Source organism: Scyliorhinus torazame, chromosome 3, assembly GCF_047496885.1.
Source record: "Scyliorhinus torazame isolate Kashiwa2021f chromosome 3, sScyTor2.1, whole genome shotgun sequence".
NCBI classification, from domain to species: domain Eukaryota; kingdom Metazoa; phylum Chordata; class Chondrichthyes; order Carcharhiniformes; family Scyliorhinidae; genus Scyliorhinus; species Scyliorhinus torazame.
The window spans coordinates 103,547,729-103,573,629 of NC_092709.1; the positions used below are offsets into that span (position 1 = coordinate 103,547,729).

At 45.9% G+C, this 25,901-nt stretch overlaps 1 protein-coding gene across 5 annotated transcripts in view; it reads right to left on the reverse strand.

The window, feature by feature from the left end:
* The window catches only part of dclk2a (doublecortin-like kinase 2a), a 528,903-nt gene that overhangs the window by 22,281 nt on the left and 480,721 nt on the right, over window positions 1-25,901 (reverse strand). For all 5 annotated transcript variants that reach the window (XM_072496080.1, XM_072496079.1, XM_072496083.1 and 2 more), the window contains 4 exons: window positions 18,685-18,818; window positions 16,400-16,477; window positions 13,362-13,458; window positions 5,612-5,692 (listed from right to left, as the gene is read on the reverse strand). In XM_072496080.1, the coding sequence (XP_072352181.1) occupies window positions 5,612-5,692; window positions 13,362-13,458; window positions 16,400-16,477; window positions 18,685-18,818 (390 nt within the window). The remainder of the gene's footprint in view (window positions 1-5,611; window positions 5,693-13,361; window positions 13,459-16,399; window positions 16,478-18,684; window positions 18,819-25,901) is intronic.

The window sequence follows — 25,901 nt, forward strand, 5'->3', positions numbered from 1 at the left end:
TTCTCTACTGAGAGTAGTTATCACTTTTAAATTAGCAAGTGATCTTTCATGCAGAGAGAGATCAAAATTACACTTTGTTTGGCTGGATGCAGCTCGAACTCTGAAAACAAAACTAAACACACACTGTAGCTGCCAGCTCAAAAACGAAAGTAAAAGCAGACAGACAGCCCAGCTCCACCCACACTCTGACATCACTGCAGCTATTTGACAAACACCCATTTCTTAAAGGTACATCCACTACAGCTACTTGATGAACACCCATTTATTCAAGGTACTCTCACATGACAGAGGGCAGCTTTAAACCGGTTGAACCCAGCCCTCCTCTTCACCAACTCCGTCTTGGTAGGCCCGCAGCTCACTCACTTCTTGATTTGCCTCGCCCATGTAGGATCTTTTTCGTATCCATTACCAAAAAGCAATGCAGCCGCACCGCCATCGCCTTGGCAGCTACGCCACCTGCAGCTTCCTCCTCAGCGCCCTGTGCGCTCGGTCCACCTCGAGAGGTCGATCAAAGGCCCCCTCCCCCATCAACCTCTCCAGCATACTCGCCACATACACAGTGGTCTCCGCATCTTTGATGCCTTCAGGCATCCAGACAATCCTCACATTTTGTTGCTGGAGCAGTTCCCCAGATCCTCCAGCTTCTCCCTCAGGCTCTTCTGGCTTTCCCGCATCACTCCCAACACTGCCACCAACAAAGCCACCTGCTCCCCATGCTCCCCCACCGCCTCCTCCACTTTCTGGATCGCCTGGCTCTGGGACTCCAGCCCCTGCTCAACTCGCTCAATCCCAGATATCAGCGGCTCCACCACCTTGGCCAAGTCTTCCAGGGCCTCTTTCCTCTGCTGCTCGAACTTGTTATTCAAGAACTCTACCAGTGGCTCCATCGACCACTGGGTGGGCAGAGTGCCCCCTTTGCCCTCTGCACCACAGAAACTCTCTTGCTCTAACTGCTCACCCGCTGAGCCATGCACCAGCCACACCAGAAGAGAATTACCTGGTGACCCTTAGATCGAACACCGGTACCCTCGAGTCAAGCCTGGTGAACCATCGTCAACAGCCAGTAACCTTCTCTCCCCTGAATATGAGGTGCTAATTAAGTGTAAGGCAAATGGAGAGTATTCCATCCACTTGTGCCTATATGGTGGACAGGCTTTGGGGAGTCACATTATAATTCCAAGTCTCTGAATGATCTTAGAGCCACAGTATTCATATGGCTGATCTAGTTCAGTTTCTGGTCAATGGCAATTCCCAGGGTGTTGGTCGTGGGGGGGGGCGGCGGCTGGGGCATTACCTGGAATTTTCCCATCCCTCCTGCCGGCGGGATCTTCCGGTCCCGATGAAGACTTTTGGCTGGTTTGTCGCATCCGCTGGAGGGGATCCCGCTGGGGGATCCTACTTTGGGATCCCGCTGGGGCAGGACCAGAAACCCCAGCCATTGTCTGAAAGGTATGATTCTGTGAGTATGGCTATGTCAGACTGTTGCTTGGCTAGTGGGCGAGACAGATCCCCCAATTGTGGCACAAGCCCCCAAATGTTAGTGAGGACTTTGCAAGGTGGACAAGGGTGTTTGTGTCATAGATGTTTCCATTGTCAAGTCAATGCCTGGTGGTTCATCTAAGTTTATTCCTCTTTGACTTTTCTGTAGCAGTTTGATAAAACTGGAGTTCCTTGCTAAATAATTTCAAAGGTCAACCAAATTACTGCAGGTCTGGGGTCACATGTAGGTCAGACCAGCTAAGAATGGGAGATTTCCTTCCTTAAAGGACATTAGTGAACCAGATGGGTTTTTACAACAATCAATGGTAGATTCATGATCACCATTACTAAGACTAGCTTTCAATTCCAGATTTTTATTAATTAATGGAGCTTAAATTCAACCAGCTGGCATGGTAGGATTTGAACGATATCCCACATGCAATAGCCAGGGGCTTTGGGTTACTAGTCCAGTGACATTGGACTGTACTCTCCGGTTCCCCAGCTGCGTGTTTCTCAGTGGTGTACTGTTCGCTGGCGGCGGAGTTCTATACTCCCGCTGCTTGTTAATGGGACTTCCCACTGAAAACACTCCAAGACTCCGGGTAACCTGGGGAGAGTGTGCGTTGCCGGCAGGAAGGATGAATCACAACGGCCGGAGAATTCCGGCCATTATCACGACTACGAGGGCAGATGATCAAAAGTTGATCAAAAAGATAGGTTTTATGGATACCTTAAAGGAGTAAAGAGAGATGAAGAAGCAGAATGGTTAAGAATTCCTCAGCTTAGAGCCCAGGCAGCTGAAGGCACGGATGGTTATGGTGTGGGAATTAAAATCAGGAAAGTGCAAGATTCCAGAATTAGAGGCACACAGCACTCTCGCAGGGTTGCAGGGCCAGAGGATGTTACAGTGGTAGGGAGTTTAATGCCATAGAAGGATTTAAAGAGAATTACAAGAATTTTAAAGTTGGCATTTTTCTGCACCGGGCGATCCAGAAAGTGGAGGAGGTGGTGGGGGAGCACGAGGATGAGAAGCTGTTGGCCTTGTTGGTGGCTGAGGTGGGGGTGATGCAGGAGACCCAAAAGGGGGTGAAGAAGAAGGTGGAGGTTCGCTCCAGAAGACAAAACCTTAGGATCGTGGGGATGCCCAAAGGCATTGAAGGTGTGGAGCCCGGCGTGTACGTGGCTAAGATGCTGTAGAAGTTGATGGGGGAGGGGGCCTTTGACCAGCCCCTGGAGGTAGACTGAGCGCACAGGCTGCTGATGAGGGGGCCGCAGCCGGGGATGATGGTGGTGCGGACAAGGAGAAGATTCTCCGAAGGCGAGGTAGACCAAGAAATGTACCTGGGAAGCGAATGAGCTGTGGGTGTACCAAGGTCTGGGAGCAGAATTGGCGAAGAGGAGGGCTGGGTTCTACAGGGTCAAGGCCACCCTCTTTAAAAAGGGGGGTGAAGTTCGGATATTGTACCCGGCCTGCCTATGGGTTACTTTCCAGAAGCGAGAGTACTTGGAGTCTGCACGTCCTCCCCGTGTCTGTGTGAGTTTCCTCCGGGTGCTCCGGTTTCCTCCCACAAGTCCTGAAAGACGTGCTTGTTAGGTAATTTGGACATTCTGAATTCTCCCTCTGTGTACCCAAACAGGCGCTGGAATGTGGCGACTAGGAGCTTTTCACAGTAACTTCATTGCAGTGTTAATGTAAGTCTACTTGTGACAATAAAGATTATTTTTAAAAATATATATCGGCATGCCAGAGGAGGTGAAGGAGTTTATGAGGGGCAATGCACTAGGAGGAGAATGAAGACATAGAACTTTGGAGGAGTTTGTGTTTTTTTAAAGTTTCTTTGGTGGTTTTTTTTTGGAGGGCAGGTTTTTGCATGGTGGAACATCGAGGGTGGGTGCACCTTTTGTTACTCGTCAGGGGTGCATGGTTGGAGAGGGAGTGGAGCTGGGGGAGGTAGAGAGGTTGGAAACCTTGGGTGGGGGCCACCATGCTAGCTGGGTGAGCTAGTTAGCGGGAGTGAAGTGGGGGGTTGTCAGGAGGCAGGCATGGGGGGGGGTGGTGGAAGGGGTTGGTGTTTTGTTCGAGAGTGGGGGGGAAGGGGGAGGGTTTCTGACAAGGGTGTGGTTGGTGTGATGCAATGGGAAAAGGATGTATGAAGGTGGACATCGGAGGGTGGGGCGTAGGGCCGCGTGACACGTGCCGGGAGCTGGACCAAGAAAGAAAATGGCAGGGGAGGGGGGGGCAGAGAGCACCCCTGAACACCCTTCCTAACATCACTCAGGGTATACCTACACTGCATGGACTGCAGCGATTCAAAGAAGTCAGCTCACCACCAGCTTCTCAAGGGCAATTAGGGTTGGGCAATAAATGCTGGCCGAGCCAGTGACCCCCGCACTCGTGAACAAATATAAAAATGACATTGATTAAAAAAGATAATTTATTTAATTCAGTTACTCCCACATCTCATCAAATTTAACCCTTTTAAAATCAGCAACTGGCATCTGTAATTCCGAGATCTTTTAAACATAATCATTGTGTGGTTACTGTTTATCAGTGTTGAGAAATTGCTTTAACAATCTTACAACATTTGAAGAAATGTATTTAATATTTTAGAACTCTTATGAAGAAAACTTCCACAACATTTCTCTGCTAAGGGAATGTCTCTCCAGCATAGACACTCCTGATAAGACTGGATCGGAGTAAAAGGTGGTTCTCTAAAGAACAAAATATCACTTCAGGCAGGAAAGAGTTTTTCAAAGTGACCTATGCTGGCTGGAATCCTCATTGGCACAAGCAGCATGCAACTAACTTCCTAGCTACCCCTGCACGCCAACATCCACCCTGGTCAGCTCAAAAGAGAAGGCAGCGAACAGAACAGACAAGAGACTGCCACCAAAACCACTCTCACCTGTCATGGGTCATATGTTTCTCTGTCTATATAGCTTATCATCATACTGTTTCTTCTTAATTATCTACTGGATAGACAATTACTTATTAGCTCGACCTCCCTTTTTTTGGATTATCTGGGACTCCCAAATCTTAAAATTTGCACGAGGTATTTACAACTCCTACTTTCTTTACATATTGCCTCATTCATTGCCTCCCATCCATTGACTCTATCTACACCTCCATCTGCCTTGGGAAAGCGGGCAGCATAATCAAAGACCCCTTCCATTGGGCAGAAGATACAAAAGTCTGAGAACACGCACCAATAGATTCAAAAACAGTTTCTTCCCCGCTGTTACCAGACTCCTGATTGACCCTCTTATGGACTGAACTGATCTCTCTATGCATCTTCTCTACTATTGCAGCACTATGCTCCATATGCTTCACCTGATGCCTATGTATTTATTGAGTATTTATCGTATGCTTTTTTCATGTCTGGAACAATCTGCCTGGATTATTAGCAGAACAATACTTTTCACTATACCTCGGTAAAGGTGACAATAAATCTAAACCTAAAATCTAATGTATTCTGTAACATTTATAAACGTTGGGTCAAGATCAGCGTTGCCTCTGGTGATTCAAGAAGCAATCATGTATCACATCTATCGGGTCTGACTCTGTACCACTTGTACTTTCCCAGTTTATCTGAAGTTAACTTGCTTTTCTGTCCTCACGTACCTTCCCTACCATTTCACGGAGAAAATTATCCTCCTCGTTTTGCTAATTCGATGGTTACGTGGGAGAACCCCCCAGTGTCAGCTTGGATATTTTAATATGAGAAACTTCTGACAGCTTCAATTGCTTTACTATTCGGATGTTCCTACTACTGAGACAAAGCTCACCAATGCCAGCAAGGAGTTTCCAGTGTGTTGCAGCGGGCTTCTGCTATCTACCACCTCATTGTCTGAAAAACTGACTTTTCAAACCCTGGTATACGCCGAATGTTGTAGCAATTTCCATTCCCTTGATCAAGCCATGTTTCTGATATTTCCTGCTGCCACAACAGTTGTCAGTCTCCACATCTTATTTAAAATAGACCGGCTTAACGAAATCGCAATTCGAATTTTGAACACAACCATTCAATGGTGCACTTGCAGTCACAGTGCACATGGCACATATTTCTCACGGTGCATTTGGTGCAGCCTATTCATATGTTTATATTTCTCACAGTATTATCCCGATACTCACAGCCACCCAGGGATGAGTCAGAACTTTCTCTGCGGTGTACCGTGCCTCAACGTTCACCTGCAACATTCGCCGAATCAATTCCTGCAACAAAATGACATCACTGAAGCCAGAGATGAGAAAAAAAACGGATTCGAACCATATCCAAATAACCATTTGGAGCTTCTAAATTATGTTAATGGTAAATGTTGCTTTACAGAAACAGCATCATATGTTACAATGTACAACATGGAAACAAACTATTCGGCCTAACACGTTTGCTCCATTTGAGCCTCCAGCCACCTTTCCTCATCTTTTAAATTTAGAGTACCCAATTCTTTTTTTTTTTCAATTAAGGGGCAATTTAGCGTGGCCAATTCACCTTCCAGACACATCTATTTGTATTGTGGGGTGAAACCCACGCAGACACTGGGAGAATGTGCAAACTTCACACGGGCAGTGACCCAGGGCCAGGATCGAACCCGGGTCCTCGGCGTAGTGAAGCAGCAGTGCTAACCACTGTGCCACAGTGTCACCCTCTTTCCTCATCCAACTCTATCAGCCTAACCCTTCTCCCACAATGCTTATCTAGTTTCTGTTTAAATATACAATATATTTTCTATACTCTTAGTCTCAACTACCTCCTGTGGTAAGGGAGTTTTCTCTGGGTAAAGAATTATCTGCAGAATTTTTCATTTGGTGACTACCTTATATTAATGGCCACTATTTCACTCTTAAACACAAGTTTAAGTATTCGCTTCTTGTCTACTTTACCAACACCTTAAAGGACTTTATTTGGTCACCCTGCAGCTTTCTCTTTTCCTGATGGGTAAACCTCGCATTTCTGGTATTAGCCTTAAAGATCTTTTCTGCACCCTTTTTAGTGCCTCCATGGATTTTTTATAACATGGCAATCAGGACTGCATGCAGCACTCCAAGTGTGTGTGTATATCTGTATCAATCGGCCGCTGAATTCAGAAATCAGCAACACTCATAGCAGATGAGACTGAATGATGGTGCATTGTGCAAGAAAATGACTTTCCTGCTCTCTAAATTGTAAACAGAAAAATTTAAGACCTTCAGCACCGGAGGTAACAGTCCTACTATTGGGAACTGGCCTTATCATTTGGCTTTAGCGGATGAGGGAATAAGTTCAATCCAACAGCAGCTAGACTGCTCCAGTAAAAGATACAGCGATGAGGACGAGTAGGAGAAAGATGTCACTAGAGGAATTGCCAACAGCAGTGTTTTTTGAAATAACCTCCCTGCACCTCTGCCTCTGCTCATCTTGCCTTTGTTACCTTTAGACTTGACTATTTCAGTGCTGTCCTGACAAGCCTCCTATCTTGCACTCTCCTCGAGATCAGCCAAACTCTGCTGCCCATATCCTCACACAACATGTCCCATCCATCCGTAGGGCATAATCTTACCATATTTTTCAAAGGGTCAGGCTCAGACTGAAAACCAGCATATAGCTCTCCAAATGCACAGACCAGTTTTCTCTCCAGATATTGAGCCTCTTTAAGAAAAGGGAAGAGTGGGTGTGATTTACGCCATCACTCTGGCTGGTCAGGGATCAGTACCCGGTCGCACAGAGGTTGGAGTGCTATCTTTAAAGGGCGTCCAATCAGAATTGAAGTGGAACTCCCATCATCACCACAATTGAGGTATTGGGGGCTTCCCCCTCAGTTAATCATTGGGGGCTCTTCCCCCAGCCAACAATCATGTGGGCACCCCCACCGCGGATATATCGTCGCCGTTCCTCCCCTTCTCCTGTGCCTGCAAGTTCTTCCCTTACTGCCTGCTCCCTACCCCCAATCCCCACCCACACCCATCACACATAACTGGAAACACCCCCCCTCACCCACCCACCAAGGGGCTCACACGAGGGGCCACCCCGGTACTGGCACTGCCCCTTGGTGACAGTGCCAAACTGTGCCAAGGCGAACTGCCTATGTCCCATTGTCAAAGGGAAAATAATTATCTTTGACCCCCCCCGACTAAATCTCTTTTTAAATCTCGCCGTTGGGATGTCACCACGTGACGTCCTATTCAGTGAAGGGGGACCATGTGGCCGGGGGCGCTGGGTAATCATAATAAAATATATTAAAGGCGTGAACCTCATGACATCCCCGGCGAAGGGCGGGAGAAATTGGGAAACGCAATTTCGACAGAGATAATTGTGTTTCCCGATTTTCTGCTCGCGTTGGCGTTCTCTATGACATCGAACACAGGCTGAAAATCACCCCCATAATCTGTGAGCTGACTCATCCTCTACTGATTCCTGGGATGGCAACTCATCAATTTTAAAATTCTCATTCTTGCTTTAAATCCCCTCCATGGGATCTTCCTATCTCTGTAACTAGCTCTGTATTTAGCCCTGTAATTAGCCAACCACCCCTGTGGTCGCTGCCCTCTTCCAATTCTGGCCTATTGTGCATTTCTTATTTTCATCACTCCACCAATGACTGTCAGACCTTTTTACTGGTTAGGTCCTCAGCTCTGTGATTCCCTGCCTAATCATCTCCACCTGTGCCTGTTTCTCCTCCTTTGTGTAACTTCCTAATGCATTACATCACTGACCAATCTGTTCTGTCCTGATCTCTCTTTTTGAGACCCAGTATCAAAATACTCTGATACTTCTCCTGTGAAAAGGGCGTTTACTATGTTAGATGTGTTTTATAAATGCAAGTCATTGTTGGTCTGTTAGAATCCTTTAAAATTTTTTTTTTCCGTACCCAATTAATATTTGCAATGAGATAACTCTGCAGTAACCTTGAACTGATGAATTTGAGCTCACATTCAGCAGAGGGCAGTAGAGCGAAGCTGCTGATTGGCTGTGGCGGGGGAAATTTGCGTACCTCCATTGTGGTCACCGTAACTTGAAGGTGTACCTGAGCAAGAGACCCTAGCTGTTCAAGTGAAGACAAGCATCCAGCAGAGGGCAGTACAGCAGAGCTGCTGATTGGCTGTTGCGGGGGAAATTTGCATACCTCCATTGTGGTCACCCGAACCTGAAGGTGTACCTGAGCAAGAGACCCTAGCTGTTCAAGTGAAGACAAGCATCCAGCAGAGGGCAGTAGAGCGGAGCTGCTGATTGGCTGTTGTGGGGGGAATTTGCATACCTCTGTTGTGGTCACCCTAACTTGAAGGTGGTTTGTGGAGGAGCTGTTGTCAAGTGACACTTAACCCCGAAACACTTCTTCAGTGTTTCCCTCCCTATCCCTTCCTCTAACCCCCAAAAAACTGCTGTAAAAATCAAGAGGAAGGCTCGAGGGCAGGTAGAAGTAGAAAGAAGTTGAACCGTGACGTCACAGCCTGCAGGTAAGGGATTGACTGGTGACTGGTAAGTAGTTTTTCTTTTATTTTCCCTCAGGTGTTATCGTGCGGGGTGCAGCGGTTGCTGAGTGAGTGCTTGCTGAGAAGGGGAGTGACCACAGGGGATCCCTGTACTTTTTTTAATCGAGGGGATGGCAGGGAAGGTAGTGCAATGTTCCTCCTGCAGAATGTTTGAGGTGAGGGACGCCGTCAATGTCCCTGCTGATTTCATCTGTGGGAAGTGCACCCATTTCCAGCTCCTCAGAAACCACGTTAGGGAACTGGAGCTGGATGAACTTCGGATCATTCGGGAGGCAGAGGTGGTCATAGATAGAAGCTTCAGGGATGTAGTTACTCCGAAGAATAAAGATAGCTGGGTGACGGTGAGAGGGGCTGGGAGGAAGCAGTCAGTACAGGGATCCCCTGTGGTCGTTCCCCTTAGTAACAAGTATACCGCTTTGGATACTGTTGGGGGGGGGGACTTACCAGGGGTAAGCCATGGGGTACAGGTCTCTGGCACAGAGTCTGTCCCTGTTGCTCAGAAGGGAAGTGGGGAGAGGAGTAGAGCATTAGTCTTTGGAGACTCCATAGTTAGTGGGACAGATAGGAGATTCTGTGGGAACGAGAGAGACTCGCGGTTGGTGCGTTGCCTCCCAGGTGTTAGGGTGCGTGATGTCTCGGATCGTGTTTTCGGGCTCCTTAAGGGGGAGGGGGAGCAGCCCCAAGTCGTGGTCCACATAGGTACCAACGACATAGGTAGGAAAAGGGATAGGGATGTAAGGCAGGAATTCAGGGAGCTAAGGTGGAAACTTAGATCTAGGACAAACTATTATCTCTGGGTTGTTACCTGTGCCACGTGGTAGCAAGACAAGGAATAGGGAGAGAGAGGAGATGAACACGTGGCTACAGGGATGATGCAGGAGTGAGGGTTTCAGATTTCTGGATAATTGGGGCTCATTCTGGGGTCGGTGGGACCTCTACAAACGGGATGGTCTACACCTGGACCAGAGGGGTACCAATATCCTGGGGGGGAAATTTGCTGATGCTCTTCGGGAGGGTTTAAACTAGTTCGGCAGGGGCTTCGAAACCTGAATTGTAGCTCCAGTATACAGGAGGTTGAGAGTAGTGAGGTCATGAGTAAGGTTTCAAAGTTGCAGGACTGTTCCGGCAGGCAGGAAGGTGGTTTAAAGTGTGTCTTCTTCAATGCCAGGAGCAGCTGGAATAAGGTGGGTGAACTTGCGGCATGGGTTGGTACCTGGGACTTCGATGTTGTGGCCATTTCGGAGACATGGATAGAACAGGGACAGGAATGGATGTTGCAGGTGCCGGTGTTTAGATATTTCAGTCAGCTCAGGGAAGGTGGTAAAAGAGGGGGAGGGGTGGCATTGTTAGTCATGGACAGTATTACGGTGGCAGAAAGGACGTTTGATGAGGACTCGTCTACTGAGGTAGTATGGGCTGAGGTTAGAAACAGGAAAGGAGAGGTCACCCTGTTAGGGGTTTTCTATAGGCCTCCGAAAAGTTCCAGAGATGTAGAGGAAAGGATTGCAAAGATGATTCTGGATAGGAACGAAAGTAACAGGGTAGTTGTTATGGGGGACTTTAACTTTCCAAATATTGACTGGGAACACGAAAGTTCGAGTACTTTAGATGGGTCCGTTTTTGTCCAATGTGTGCAGGAGGGTTTCCTGACACAGTATGTAGATAGGCCAACGAGAAGCAAGGCCATATTGGATTTGCTACTGGGTAATGAACCAGGACAGGTGTTAGATTTGGAGGTAAGTGAGCACTTTGGTGATGGTGACCACAATTCGATTATGTTTGCTTTAGTGATGGAAAGGGATAGGTATATACCGCAGGGCAAGAGTTATATCTGGGGGAAAGACAATTTTGATGCGATGAAGCAAGACATGCATCGGATGGAAAGGAAAACTGCAGGGGATGGGCACAATGGAAATGTGGAGCTTGTTCAAGGAACAGCTACTGCGTGTCCTTGATAAGTATGTACCTGTCAGGCAGGGAGGAAGTGGTCGAGCAAGGGAACCGTGGTTTACTAAAGCAGTCGAAACACTTGTCAAGAGGAAGAAGGAGGCTTATGTAAAGATGAGACATGAAGGTTCAGTTAGGGCGCTCGAGAGTTACAAGTTAGCTAGGAAAGACCTAAAGAGAGAGCTAAGAAGAGCCAGGAGGGGACATGAGAAGTCTTTGGCAGGTAGGATCAAGGATAACCCTAAAGCTTTCTATAGATATGTCAGGAATAAAAGAATGACTAGGGTAAGAGTAGGGCCAGTCAAGGACAGTAATGGGAAGTTGTGCTTGGAGTCCGAGGAGATAGGAGAGGTGCTAAATGAATATTTTTGGTCAGTATTCACACAGGAAAAAGACAATGCTGTCGAGGTGAATACTGAGATTCAGGCTACTAGACTAGAAGGGCTTGAGGTTCATAAGGAGGAGGTGTTAGCAATTCTGGAAAGTGTGAAATAAGATATGTCCCCTGGGCCGGATGGGATTTATCCTAGGATTCTCTGGAAAGCTAGGGAGGAGATTGCTGAGCATTTGGCTTTGATCTTTAAGTCATCTTTGTCTACAGGAATAGTGCCAGAAGACTGGAGGATAGCAAATGTTGTCCCCTTGTTCAAGAAGGGGAGTAGAGACAACCCCGATAACTATAGACCAGTGAGCCTTACTTCTGTTGTGGGCAAAATCTTGCAAAGGTTTATAAGAGATAGGGTGTATAATCATCTGGAAAGGAATAATTTGATTAGAGATAATCAACATGGTTTTGTGAAGGGTAGGTCGTGCCTCACAAACCTTACAGAGTTCTTTGAGAAGGTGACCAAACAGGTGGATGAGGGTAAAGCAGTTGATGTGGTGTATATGGATTTCAGTAAAGCGTTTGATAAGGTTCCCCACGGTAGGCTACTGCAGAAAATACGGAGGCATGGGATTCAAGGAGATTTAACAGTTTGGATCAGAAATTGGCTAGCTGGAAGAAGATAAAGGGTGGTGGTTGATGGGAAATGTTCAGACTGGAGTCCAGTTACTAGTGGTGTACCACAAGGATCTGTTTTGGGGCCACTGCTGTTTGTCATTTTTATAAATGACCTGGAGGGCGTAGAAGGATGGGTGAGTAGATTTGCAGATGACACTAAAGTCGGTGGAGTTGTGGACAGTGCTGAAGGATGTTACAAGTTACAGAGGGACATAGATAAGCTGCAGCGCTGGGCTGAGAGGTGGCAAATGTAGTTTAATGCAGAAAAGTGTGAGGTGATTCATTTTGGAAGGAATAACAGGAAGACAGAGTACTGTGCTAATGGTAAGATTCTTGACAGTGTGGATGAGCAGAGAGATCTCGGTGTCCATGTACATAGATCCCTGAAAGTTGCCACCCTGGTTGAGAGGGTTGTTAAGAAGGTGTACGGTGTGTTAGCTTTTATTGGTAGAGGGATTGAGTTTCGGAGCCGTGAGGTCATGTTGCAGCTGTACAAAACTCTGGTGCGGCTGCATTTGGCGTATTGCGTGCAATTCTGGTCGCCGCATTATAGGAAGGATGTGGAAACATTGGAAAGGGTGCAGAGGAGATTTACCAGAATGTTGCCTGGTATGGAGGTAAGATCTTATGAGGAAAGGCTGAGGGACTTGAGGCTGTTTTCATTAGAGAGAAGATTAAGAGGTGACTTAATTGAGGCATACAAGATGATCAGAGGATTGGATAGGGTGGACAGTGAGAGCCTTTTTCCTCGGATGGTGATGTCTAGCACGAGGGGACATAGCTTTAAATTGAGGGGAGATAGATATAAGACAGATATCAGAGTTAGGTTCTTTACTCAGAGAGTAGTCAGGGGGTGGAATGCCCTGCCTGCAACAGTAGTGGACTTGCCAACACTAAGGGCATTCAAATGGTCATTGGATAGACATATGGACGATAAGGGAATAGTGTAGATGGGCTTTAGAGTGGTTTCACAGGTCGGCGCAACATTGAGGGCCGAAGGGCCTGTACGGCGCTGTAATGTTCTATCTTCATGAAAATATGGTGGTTTAGCACAGTGGGCTAAGACAGCTGGCTTGTAATGCAGAACAAGACCAGCAGCATGGGTTCGATTCCTGTTCCAGCCTCCCGAACAGGCGCCAGAATATGGCAACTAGGGGCTTTTCACAGTAACTTCATTGAAGCCTACTTGTGACAATAAGCGATTATTATTATTACTGTTATTGTTCACAGTAAGAAAAGCCATAAAAATCTTGTATCTTTTTTAGTACAGTAATAATATGTGGGTGACACAATGGTCCAATTTGACACTATTTGCATTGCTAAATCGCGTCTTTCAACATATTCAAATAAATGTTTGCCAAAGAGTTTATGAAATCCTGTTGTAATTCTATTGTTCCTGATTCTATTGTTCCTGATTCTATTGTTCCTGATTCTAAGTGCTTCGGAATAGAACCCTGTACATACTTTAGCAGAGCCAGTGATGCTGTCCCAGTAAGGTGAGGGAAACTCTAGTCGGCCAACAAGTATCTGATCAAACAGGTCCTCCTGGATGTTGTTCTCACTGTTGGAACACAAGAGTAGGGTTAGACCATAAGACATAGGAGCGGAAGTAAGGCCATTCGGCCCATCGAGTCCACTCCACCATTCAATCATGGCTGATTTCATCTCCATTTACCCGCTCTCTCTCCATAACCCTTAATTCCTCGAGAAATCAAGAATTTATCAACTTCTGTCTTAAAGACACTCAACGTCCCGGCCTCCACCGCCCTCTGTGGCAATGAATTCCACAGACCCACCACTCTCTGGCTGAAGAAATTTCTCCTCATCTCTGTTCTAAAGTGACTCCCTTTTATTCTAAGGCTGTGCACCCGGGTCCTAGTCTTCCCGGGTCCTAGTCTCCCCTGCTAATGGAAACAACTTCCCTGCGTCCACCCTATCTAAGCCATTCATTATCTTGTAAGTTTCTATTAGATCTCCCCTCAACCTCCTAAACTCCAATGAATATAATCCCAGGATCCTCAGACGTTCATCGTATGTTAGGCCTACCATTCCTGGGATCATCCGTGTGGATCTCCGCTGGACCCGCTCCAGTGCCAGTATGTCCTTCCTGAGGTGTGGGGCCCAAAATTGCTCACGGTATTCTAAATAGGGCCTAACTAATGCTTTATAAAGCTTCAGAAGTACATTCCTGCTTTTATATTCCAAGCCTCTTGAGATAAATGACAACATTGCATTTGCTTTCTTAATTACGGACTCAACCTGCAAGTTTACCTTTAGAGAATCCTGGACTAGGACTCCCAAGTCCCTTTGCACTTCAGCATTATGAATTTTGTCACTGTTTAGAAAATAGTCCATGCCTTTATTCTTTTTTTCCAAAGTGCAAGACCTCGCACTTGCCCACGTTGAATTTCATCAGCCATTTCTTGGACCACTCTCCTAAACTGTCTAAATCTTTCTGCAGCCTCCCCACCTCCTCCATACTACCTGCCCCTCCACCTATCTTTGTATCATCGGCAAACTTTAGCCAGATTATTAGAGTAGAATTTGGAAATGACTTGGAATGAATCCAGTTAATTTTCTATTTCTGGATTCTTAAACTTCAATAAACACTGGAAAATAATTGTTTATTGGAAATAGATTCATGTGTCCCTGGAAAGAGAGATACATCAAATGAGATGTGCCATATAGACTGACGTCAGGGCTCCTAACCTGAAAATTAAGCAGTTCTGATAGCTCTACAGAAATGTCAGTTTGTGCAGCTTTCATACATATAATGGGTGTAGTTGATGGAAGGATTCAATCCCAATGGGCACTTTTAAATGTAGTGGCCTGCATTTTGTGGTGTGAATAATGGTGATGCCATCAGTGTTTCCAGCATCTGCATGTTTGCAGTTAAAAGTTGCTGTCCAATTTTCCCTGCCCCTTCACACGCTTCGCTACTCTCAGTTTGGGCACCCAATGCATTCCGGTTCATTTCCAGTGAGTGCATGAACCAGACTTGCATATTTAAATTAGTCTTTAAACTCATTTAAATATATTTAGTCGGTTGAAGCCAGAGTCTCCTGGCTCCTGGGAATCTCCGCCCCTGCCGGCACAGTGTCAGGCCGATGGGAATCACTACTGGTTCCCAAAAATGGAAACCAGTCGTGATGACCATGCCGGGGAGCTCAGAAGCCATTGGAGCCCCCGGGTAGTCAGGGACAAGGCAGGGTCATTTGGCATCCTGGCAATATCAACCTGGCACGTTCAGGTTTGCACTGCCAGGGTGTCAAGGACAGAGCCAGGGTACCAAAGGCAGTGCCTCGGAATGGACCCTGAGAGTAGGCATGGCCATGAGGGAGGGTTGAGGGCACAGGGCCAGCAGGGAGGCCAAGACAGGAGGGGACGCCCAAGATGCCACTACCCAGCAGCTATTGTGTACAGACAACGGGCCAACTACATCCAAATGTCTAGTGCTACAGAAGGCTACGCCTCTCTTGGGACACAGTAACAGCAATATGCGACATGGTGAATCCCAAAATCTCCTCCAACTGCTTGGGTGGTCACCTAATCCAGGTGGCTTTCAAGGTCACAGTGGCCCTCAACCTCTACACCTCCTAGTACTTTTCAGGGCTCAGTGGGTGATCTGTGCGGCATCTCTCAATCAGTCACACATAGTTATAGTTGTGCCAAGCTGGTGACAGATACCATCTTTAGACATGTACATGCATTCATATGCTGCCGGATGAAGCCAGCTATGTGGAGAGAGTATGAGGCTTTGTGGCAATGGCTGGGTTTCCCCACTTCCACTGTGTAATAGATTGCACTCAAGGCACCAGCAAGTGAGTTGGCAGCTTTCATAAACAGAGAGGTGACCGTTCAGATCGTCTATGACAACCGGACACAAGTTCCCCAAGTCTGTGCCCAGGGCTGGTTTAGCACAGTGGGCTAAACAGTTGGCTTGCAATGCAGAACAAGGCCAGCAGCGCAGGTTTAATTCCCGTACCAGCCTCCCCGAACAGGCACCGGAATGTGGCGACTAGGTGCTTTTCACAGTAACTTGAAGCCCACTTGTGACAATAAGCGATTATTATTATTATTACCCTGGCGGCTCACACGTTGCTTACATCTTGCTGCACTCACAGGTACCAAGGCTGTTCATGGCTCTTGCACGATTGGATGGATAGCTCCTGGGTGACAAGGGCTATCCTTTAATGAGGTGCCTTATGACCCCACTCTGGTACCCATGAATTCAGGCCAAGGAATCTCAATCCTTCAGATTTTAGTTACTTTTGGAGACTTAAAGAAAAGAAAAAAAATTAAATACCTGTTCTTTAAACTATTTCTTTCTGTCTTTGTGACTAAGCATAATGCTAGAAGCATTTGAAGTCAATGTTTTTAGTTTATTTTAAGTGCGTCATCAAATAAATGAGCACCATACTCCTGTTAATATAAAGGTGCTTGTTCATATTGGGATTTGAGAGAGTCTCATTCTTTACTATGAGAAGTTTGAAGCAGATTACCTGCGGAATGGGGGGAAGCCACACAGGAGGATGTACGTAATGACGCCTGCTGCCCAAATGTCGACCTTTAAGCCATACCTGTAAGAATATTAACATAAGAACTGTGAAGAACAGGAAAAGAAAATTATATCCAGCACAACCATTCTTCATCTATTGACCAGCTCCATATACTCGCCTTCTTCCGATGTCATTTTATTCTTTCTCTCCCCAGAAATGCATTCAATTCTCTTCCATGTCCACATACACTGACTGCATTAATCTACTTTCTTGGTAAATAATTCCACAATTTTATTGTGTTTTGTGTGGAAATGAGGGGCCAGAATGTTGCCAGACTTGTTTTTTGGTTCTTGACTTCCTTATATTTAAAATGTGTCTCATGGTATTTGGACTCTTCATCTTGGCATTATATTTGCTTGAATAAGCTTTGTCCATTCCTTAGTCTTGAAAACTTCAATCATACTTCAGTGGCAGATTGGTGGAAAGCCCGAGAAACAGCATGGCTATTGATATTGGTTGCTTCTTTAGCTTGTATCTCAGGAAAATAGCACCCCATATTTTTTTGATAAAGCATTTTGGATTCCATGGCTAAGGGAGTCAGTTTAGTAAAGGTGCTGTTGCATGGGCCTGTGATCAAAGCTAAGCAGGTGACAATGCATGAATGTCTAAAATGAAGATCAAGAAATGGCAGTACATAAAACAAGGTTAGTATTCACATGTAAAATGTCTGCTTGGAAAGAAAAAGCTGCTTCCTCAGGTGGTATTTACATTTTAGCAAAAGATGATGATCTGCAACAGTGCTCAATGGACTGATGAGAAGAAATAATCATGGTGAACACTTTCCTCCATTTGAGGTGTAAGGGTCCAATGAACAATCATCATTGCAGAGAGTTGAAGCTTTTTACAATGGTCCATTGCAATTAACTTAAAACAGATGGTGATTGCTTTAATGTCATCCCTCCTGTTCACCTCTTGATTTTCAATTATCTTTGGAAAGTTTTCTAAATCCTCTACAGTGAAGACAGACACAAAATACCTGTTCATTCCCTCTACCATTTCGTTGCTTTCGATTATCAATTCCCCAGACTCGCTCTCTAGAGGACCAACACTAGCTTTAGTTACACTCTTGCTATTTGAATACTTGTTGAAACTATTACTGCCTGCTTTATATTACCAGCTAGTTTTCTCTCATACTCTACTTTCTCTCTCTTTAATTTTTGTTCAGTCATTGTTTGCTGATTCTTCATATTGACCAATCTTCCAAACTACCATGAATTTTTGCAGATCTGTATTAGTATTTCTTTCAATTTGATACTATCCTTAACTTCCTTATTCAATCATGGGTGATATGATGCACTGCATTACTGGGATGCAGGTCAGTGAACACAGGGATGATAGGGGAATGGGACTTGCTGCAAATTAAGGCAGGGGCAGTAGAATTTTGGATCTCAAGTTTCCAGAGGAAAGAATATGGGAGATCAGCCAGGATTGCATAAGAATAGTCAAGCTTAGTGGTAATGAAGGCATGGATGAGGGTTTTAGCAGCAGATAAGTTGAAACCACAGGTGAAGTTGGGTGATGTTATAAGAGCTCAAAATAGGTGGTCTTAGTGATGGCATGAATATTAAGTTGGAAGCTTATTTTGGAATCAAAAGGACCCCCCAATATTGCAAAAAAACTTGGTTAATCTCAGACTGTTGACAGTAACCACTCTGATTTTAATTACATTTCTGCATTTGCATAATACTTGCCAATTAATCGTGTCACAAAATGTTAAGTCCAGTAATTAACACCGTAACAATATTGGAACAATTACCAATCAACCTCTCCAATTCAGCAAGTTAACAATTATAGGTCTGGTTTATCATTCCTTCTGACTAAACTGTTTTAGGAGATATTAAAAATGTAAATTTGAAAAAAAAAATGTGCTCTTTCTTTATTTTTCTTTTGCTTAATTTATCAGTTCTTTCCCTTTCCTTATTTCTCCTTCTGTACCTGATTTGACATTGAGTTTATTCACTCTAATTTGTCTGCCTTCTCAATCCTTCTTCCATTTATTTCTAAATCCTTCAATCGTATATATGGGTGAAGGATATACACTGCTGCCCCGCTATTCACCAAGCTTCCAGATTCTTCATGGCCTTTGCTGCACCATTCCAGCAAAATGTGAGCAAATATATTCAGAACTTAAATGCACACAAACAAGTCTAACTAAAAGAGCATTCTGTGCAATGCCCCACACCAGCAGAATCTTATCCAGTATTTAAAGGTTTTAGGTCACTACTTACCCACTCTCTGCGATGATCTCCGGAGCCACATACGTTGGTGTGCCACACACCGTATACAGAGGCCCATCCACTACAGTTGCCAGTCCAAAGTCACCCAGTTTTAAGGACTTTGTTCCATCTACATATTCACACACCTATTGGAGAAGAAAGAAGCGCAGACTAATAAAGCATACAATTAGGCACACGTGACATTACTAGGTGAAGTTGCTTTGGGACGAATGGCTATAATAATGAAATCTTATCAATAATTTCCCCAAAATATCTTCAAATGTAATGATTGCATAATGATTTTCTCTTGGCTACATCAAAGTCCACTGTGGAGAAAAATGTCACCTGGATTCTGATGCAGAAGATAATGTGCAAAATAAAGCTGCCATATGTTTGGCCAAATGATGACAGAAAGGACAAAAGAGGAAATTGTTACATTCCAAATTCTCACTGGTGGCTTTCTTCACACTGAAGACAGTCGGGAGTCGGGTGTGCCATCTCAGCTGCTGCAGGAACTGAGTGGGACAAAAATGAACGACAATTCTGTACAGAATAGATATGAAATGTCTATTCTATATGAAATGTCACGGGGCTGTTTAGCACAGGGCTAAATCGCTGGCTTTGAAAGCAGACCAAGGCAGGCCAGCAGCACGGTTCAATTCCCGTACCAGCCCCCCCCGAACAGGCGCCGGAATGTGGCGACTAGGGGCTTTTCGCAGTAACTTCATTTGAAGCCTACTTGTGACAATAAGTGATTTTCATTTCATTTCATTTTCAGATGCTTTTTTTGAACAGTTGCAGCAGAAGGCTGTGGCAGTCATCCAGAGAGGTCATGAAGGAAGTTGCTCTAGATTACAGACTTTCGAAAAGGATTCAAAAGGAACTTGGCTTACAGCAGAGAATTACTTCGAAAACATAAGTATCATCTTTGCCTGTCTATGTAAGTTGAAGGACAGCTGTATTCTTATTGGACACGTGGTTTAATGGAAAAGAATGTGTTAAGGTTAAGAAACTACATAATCTGTTAGAGTTAAAATTGAAGTAAAAGTTGAAACACTTTTCTTTTCTTTTGTTTTAATAAAGTTTGTTTATAAAATAACCAAGTCCTATTTCTTATATTATCACTCCTGGAATTAATTGATCTTTCCACACCACATTAAAACTTAAAAAGTTATGGCACCTGGTCCAGCCTCTTAGCCACTGTTTAGAGCTGACCAGGTGTCCGTGACGAAACAAACAAACAAAAACAAAAACACACACTCAACTGACTGACTGGTTGCATGTCACTCGTCTAAATACAGACTGGTTCCTCCCTGCATTCGCAGCTGATAGGCTTACCAGTAAGCCTTTCAGCACCCGGTGCCTGGATAAACTAGCCTGTCATTGAATAAGCAGACTCACAGCATTTTCCAAAATTCTGACAATGAAGCCTTCAATGGCCGAGTCGAATGACATGGCGACCGGATCACAATGCATCTGGTCCGCGGGCTGGAGGTTAGACAAACCTGAACTATAATATTAGAGATATACAAAATGTATACTTGTCAAAGATCCATGAGGGTGAGAAGTTGCAAGAGCTGCCCCAGCCAAGAATATTCTGAGAACTACAGCATGTTAGGCAGTATCTGTGGAGAGAAGAGAGGAATTAACATGGACTTTGATGCCCCTGGTGGACGTCCTCTGGGACCAGAGGGCCCCAGTGCACTTGTCGATGGCACATGTACAGCCGTGCTGCCCTGTCCCACATACTGACCTTGAGACGTGGCCTCATCACACTGGTGGAACTTGGGGGAGCTGGTGGCCACTGTCGTCACTCCAATGGAAGGGTCCGGATTGGCACCCAGCGTCCCCTTCTCCTTATTGGTTCCCATAGGACCCTGGTGTTCACGATGGGACAGAGGAGCAGCTGGTTCGAGCCCCGGCATCATCTGGCTCTGCCAGCCCTGGCGGTTTCCCGATGTTTGTACGAAGGTGTCGACGCACCACATAGCTCCTAATACACATCAAGTGGAGGCAGGAACCAGTCAGTTGGAGGGGTCATTGGGTGCCAATCCGGCCCCTTACCTTGGAGAGATGGCAGTGGCCACCAGCTTCCCTAAGTCCCACCTTGGTGCAGACACCTTGATGCTCCTCAGTGATTGGGCCATGCTCTGCAGCGGCTCGGCATTGCACACCTGTGAGTGGGACAAGTTTTGCAGCGCCTTGGCCATTCCCATCTGAGAGCGGGACACGTCCCGCAGCACCTCATCAAGGTCAGCCTGGTACTGGGTAACATAAATAATAATAATCTTTATTGTCACAAGTAAGCTTACATCAACACTGCAATGAAATTACTGTGAAAAGCCCCTAGTCGCCACAATCTGGCGCCTGTTCGGGTCCCCAGCGAGTCGGACATTCTGCTGAGACCCTCAGCCATGGCCGTCACCGAGAGACTCAGCATCAGGCTGGGACCCAGCTGGCATCCAGCAGACCTCCGACTGCTGTGCAGCCAGGGGGTTCCTGCCACCAGCTGATGTGTATCAGCAACTGTGTGGTGCTCACCAGATTGTGCGCCAGAAGCCTGACAAATGTTTCCCATCAAAGCATCTGCGCTGGTGGAGGGTGGGGATGACATTTGTGATGCATTGATCATGTCTTGCTTGGAGTTCTCCTTCGAGGTGTTCTCATGGGAGGCTGGAGAGGGGGCCACCCGGGATGGGCAGGTGGCGCCGGCTGGAGGTCCTGCGAGAGAATGGACATGTAGTCTGTGGGAGGGATGGGTCAGTCAGTAAGGCAATAGCAGCTCACGTTTGACAGGTCCCCCCGGTGGAGCCCGGTGGTTCTTCACCTCTGCGGCTTCCGCCAACCTCCGCGTTGGTGACCACTCTGACCTCGGCCACACCGGTCACCTCCAGGGCCCGTTCCTCGAAGGTGGTGAGGATTTTTAAACTCGGCACCCCGCCGCCAGTATGGGCCCTCTCCCGATGAGTATGCGAGACCTTCTCCTGCAGAGACACAGAGAGGACATTATTAGCCGCACGCATGGTTCACAGTGGTGGGGGTGGGGGGGGAAGAGGTGAAGGAAGGATCGGAGGGGTTGAAGGGAGAGGGGGAGTGAAGGGAGGGATGTGGGCTGCATGGAGAGTTGGGGGGGGGGGGGGAGCGGATGCTCCCATGGCGGTGGAAAGGTCTTTGGGGGATGGGGGGGTGTTGATCACCCATGCTGCCCAATGTAGGTCGTTGATCTTCTTACGGCACTGGAGGCCAGTCCTTCTGATCAAGCTCCCAGAGCTTACAGCTGCTGCCACATCATCCCAGGCAGCTCTACCTGCCCTGTGGCGGCTCACCCTCTGCGATCCTCGGGGAAACAGGACATCCCTCCTGGCCTCCACCGTGTCCAAGAGCCTGGCCAAGTCCACATCCCTGAATCTCGAGGCCGGTCTTCTAGGCACCATGGCTGTGAGCTGCCTGGAGTTGGCTGTGCAAGAGTTGTTTAAGTGCATGCTCGATCCCGTTTGAGGGGGGCTGGGGAGCTTGGTTAGCTCCTTTCTGCGACCCTCGGGGAAACAGGACATCTCTCCTGGCCTCCACCGTGTCCAAGAGCCTGGCCAAGTCCACATCCCTGAATCTCGAGGCCGGTCTTCTAGGCACCATGGCTGTGAGCTGCCTGGAGTTGGCTGTGCAAGAGTTGTTTAAGTGCATGCTCGATCTCGTTTGAGGGGGGCTGGGGAGCTCGGTCCTTGCAAATCGGCTGGCGAGCCTTCGTTTGCGGTGAGATGCCCATGGGGCCTTGTTACCGTTGAATAGCATTGCCGACCTCGCTGGGCTGAGCGTCGGCGGGAAGCTTTTGGCAGTTCCCGCTCATTACCACACTTAGAAATCTTTACGGAGAATCGCGCCCTATGTTTTTGTTTACATAGGTGCAGAGAAGTGTTGACTTTGTTTGATTGACATCTCTATGAGCTTATAATAAGTTAACTTTCTGTGATCTCTTTTATCTACCAAGGTCAGTCTGCTGTGTCAGGTAGGTCTAGTTGAGAAACGTAAATCAGGCTCTTTGCCTCAATTTTCCTGCATCTGCAGCAATTTGCTTTAAATCCATAATGCCTTAGCTGAGATTTCCTTAACAGATTGTAAACTCAGCTAATTGCTTAATGCCACCTGCTAAGTGTCTCTGTATTTTGGCCATTGTTTCCCTCAGGCACTACATTTGTTCGCAATTAACAGCTTGGTTAGCTCCTTTCTGACGTGCTTCATGCAGCTAGAGAAACAGGGCCTCTATCCCAGAATTCAATGGCAGAGCTGTTTTACACACTTCAACCATGGTTTTAATCTACATGGTGTATAGTACACTGTGAATACAAATAGAAATTATGATCAAAAAATCTGTTTTTGTCACATCATTTAGAGCATGCTTTTTGCTTTAAAATTAATTGATTAAAGGACTTAACCATCATCAAAAATCATTCCGTTAGAAGAATAAATGCAGCTGAAGTGGATCATTTTTTAATTGCTTCTTGGATGCGAATGGCACTGGCTACGTCAACATTGTTTGCCCACACCTAAGCGCCCTCAAGAACGTAGTAGTGAGCTGCCCTCTTGAACTGCCGAAGACCATGTGGTATAGGTACGCCAACAGTGCTGTTTGGAAGGGAGTTCCAGGTTCTTGACCCCAGGAACATTGAAAGAGCAGAAATAAAATTCCTAGTCTGTGTGATGTGTGTCTTGGAGGGGAACCTACAGGTGATAGCATTAAAAGCAAATTACTGCAGATGCTAGAATCTGAAACCAAAAGAGAAAATGCTGGAAAATCTCAGCAGGTCTGGCAGCATTTGTAGGGAGAGAAAAAAGCTAACATTTCGAGTCCAGGTGACCCTTTATCAAAGCTCAGTTTTGTCAAACAAAGTTGGGCTTTGACAAAGGGTCACCTGGACTCGAAATGTTTGCTCTTTTCTCTCCCTGCAGATGCTGCCAGACCTGCTGAGATTTTCCAGCCTTTTCTCCTCAGGTGGTAGTATTCTCTTGCTTCAGCTGATCTTGTTCTAAATGGTAAAGGTTGTGGGTTTGCAAGGTGCGGTTGTCGGTGGCTTGCTTGGCGAGTTGCTGCCGTGCACCTTGAAGTTGAAGGAGTGACTGTTTAAGGTGGCGGGTGGAGTGTGCATCAGTCTGGTTGTTCTGTCTTGGATGGTGTTGAGCTTCTTGAGTGTTGTTGAAGCCGCACTTATCAAGGCAAGTGGAGAGTATTTCATCACACTCCTTGCAAATGGTGCACGGGCTTTGGGGTGAGTTTAGTTACTCTGGAGAATTCCCAGCCTCTGACCTATTCTTGTATTAACAGTGTGCAGGAGAAAGGCAAACTGAAATTCCTACCAGGAATGCTTCAGACAGTAGAGCTACGCCTGTACTCTACCATATAATTTTAAAATATGTTTAGCAATGTAATTGTCCGCCATGAGATCTATCAACATCCTGGGTGTTACCATTAACCAGAAACAGACCTGGACTAGCCATATAAATACTGTGGCTATAAGAATAGGTCAGATGCTGGGAATCTGTGGCGAGTAACTCACCTCATAATACCTAAAGCCTATTCAGCATCTATAAGGCACAAGTCAGGAGTGTGATCAAATACATTTAACTTGCCTGGATGAGTACAGCTCCAATAACACTCAAGAAGCTCAACACCATCCAGAAAAAAGCAGCCAGCTTGACTGGCATCTCATTCACCACCTTAGAAATTCACTCCCTCCACCACCGACACACATTGGCAACAGTGTGTACCATCTATGAGATGCACCGCAGAAACTCATCAATACTCCTCTGACAGCACCTTCCAAACCTACGACCTCTACCACCTCGAAGGATAAAGGCCGCAGACACAAGAGACCAACAACTAAGAGCTGAACTGGCGAAAGTAGACTCGATACAGCTACTAGAAAGGAAACAGTGTCAAATCAGTGTGAGGCATTCAAATGTGAGATTCTATGGGCAAGGTGTAGACATTTCCCCACAACGGAAGAGAGAGGATGGTTTGCTAAATCTAGAGCCCCCGGTTATCCAGAAGCATATAGGGTAAGATAAAGCAGAAAAAAAATGCTTAAAACAGTCAAAAAAATGTAATACTTTAGAAAGCCTCGAGGAATATATAAAGTTCAGGGGTGAAATCAAAAAGGTAATTCGGAAAGTAAAGAGTGGATACAAAAAGATATCGTAGGTAAAATCAAAGAAAACTCAAAAATGTTTTACCAGTACATTCAGTGCAAAAGAATAACTAAGGAAAGGGAAGGGTCTATCAATGATATACGTAGCAACTTATGTATTGATGCTGAAGATGTGGGCATGGTTCTTAATGATTATGTTCTGTCTTCACAAAGGAGAGGGATGTGCAGATATTCTAGCAGAAGAGGAGTGTGACGTATTAGATGCAATAAGCACAATGAGAAAGAAAATAGTGGAGGGACTGTCATCCTTAAGGTGGATAAATCACCAGGGCCAGATGAATTGTATCCCAGGCTGTTAAAAGACACCAGAAGAGAAATAGTGGATGCTCTGGGGATCATTTTCCAATTCTCACTAGATACAGGTGAGGTCCAAGAGGATTGGAGGTCAGTGAACATTGCACAGAAAATTATAGGCTAGTCAGTCTGACTTCAGTGGTGGGCAAATTATTGGAATCAATTCTGAGAGACAGAATAAACTGTTACTTAGAAAGGCACGGATTTATCAGGGATAGTCAGCATGATTTTGGTAGGGGAATATTGAATCTTAGTAACCTAATCAAATTTGTTGAGCAAGTAACAAGGAGGATTAATGAGGCCAGTGCAATGGATGTTGACTCCATGGATTTCAGTAAAGCATTTACCAAAGTCCCACATGGCAGACAGATCAGAAAAGTGAGATCTCATGTGATACAGGGAAAGATAGCGAGTTAAATCCAAAATTGGCTCACTGTCAGGAAACAAAGGTAATAATTGATGGATGCTTTTGTGAATGGAAAACAGTTTCCAGCGGCCTTCCACAGGGCTCAGTGTCGCACCCTTGCTGTTTGTTGTATATATTAATGATTTGGACTTAAATGTGAAAAGCATGATTGGGAAATTTGCAGATGACACAAAAATTGCCCGTGTGGTTGATAGTGAAGAGGACTGCTGACGACTCCGGAACTAAATGAATCGTCTGGTCGAGGGGACGGATAAGTGTCTGGAGGAATTCAATCCGGAGAAGTGTGCAGTTATGCATTTGGTGAGGGC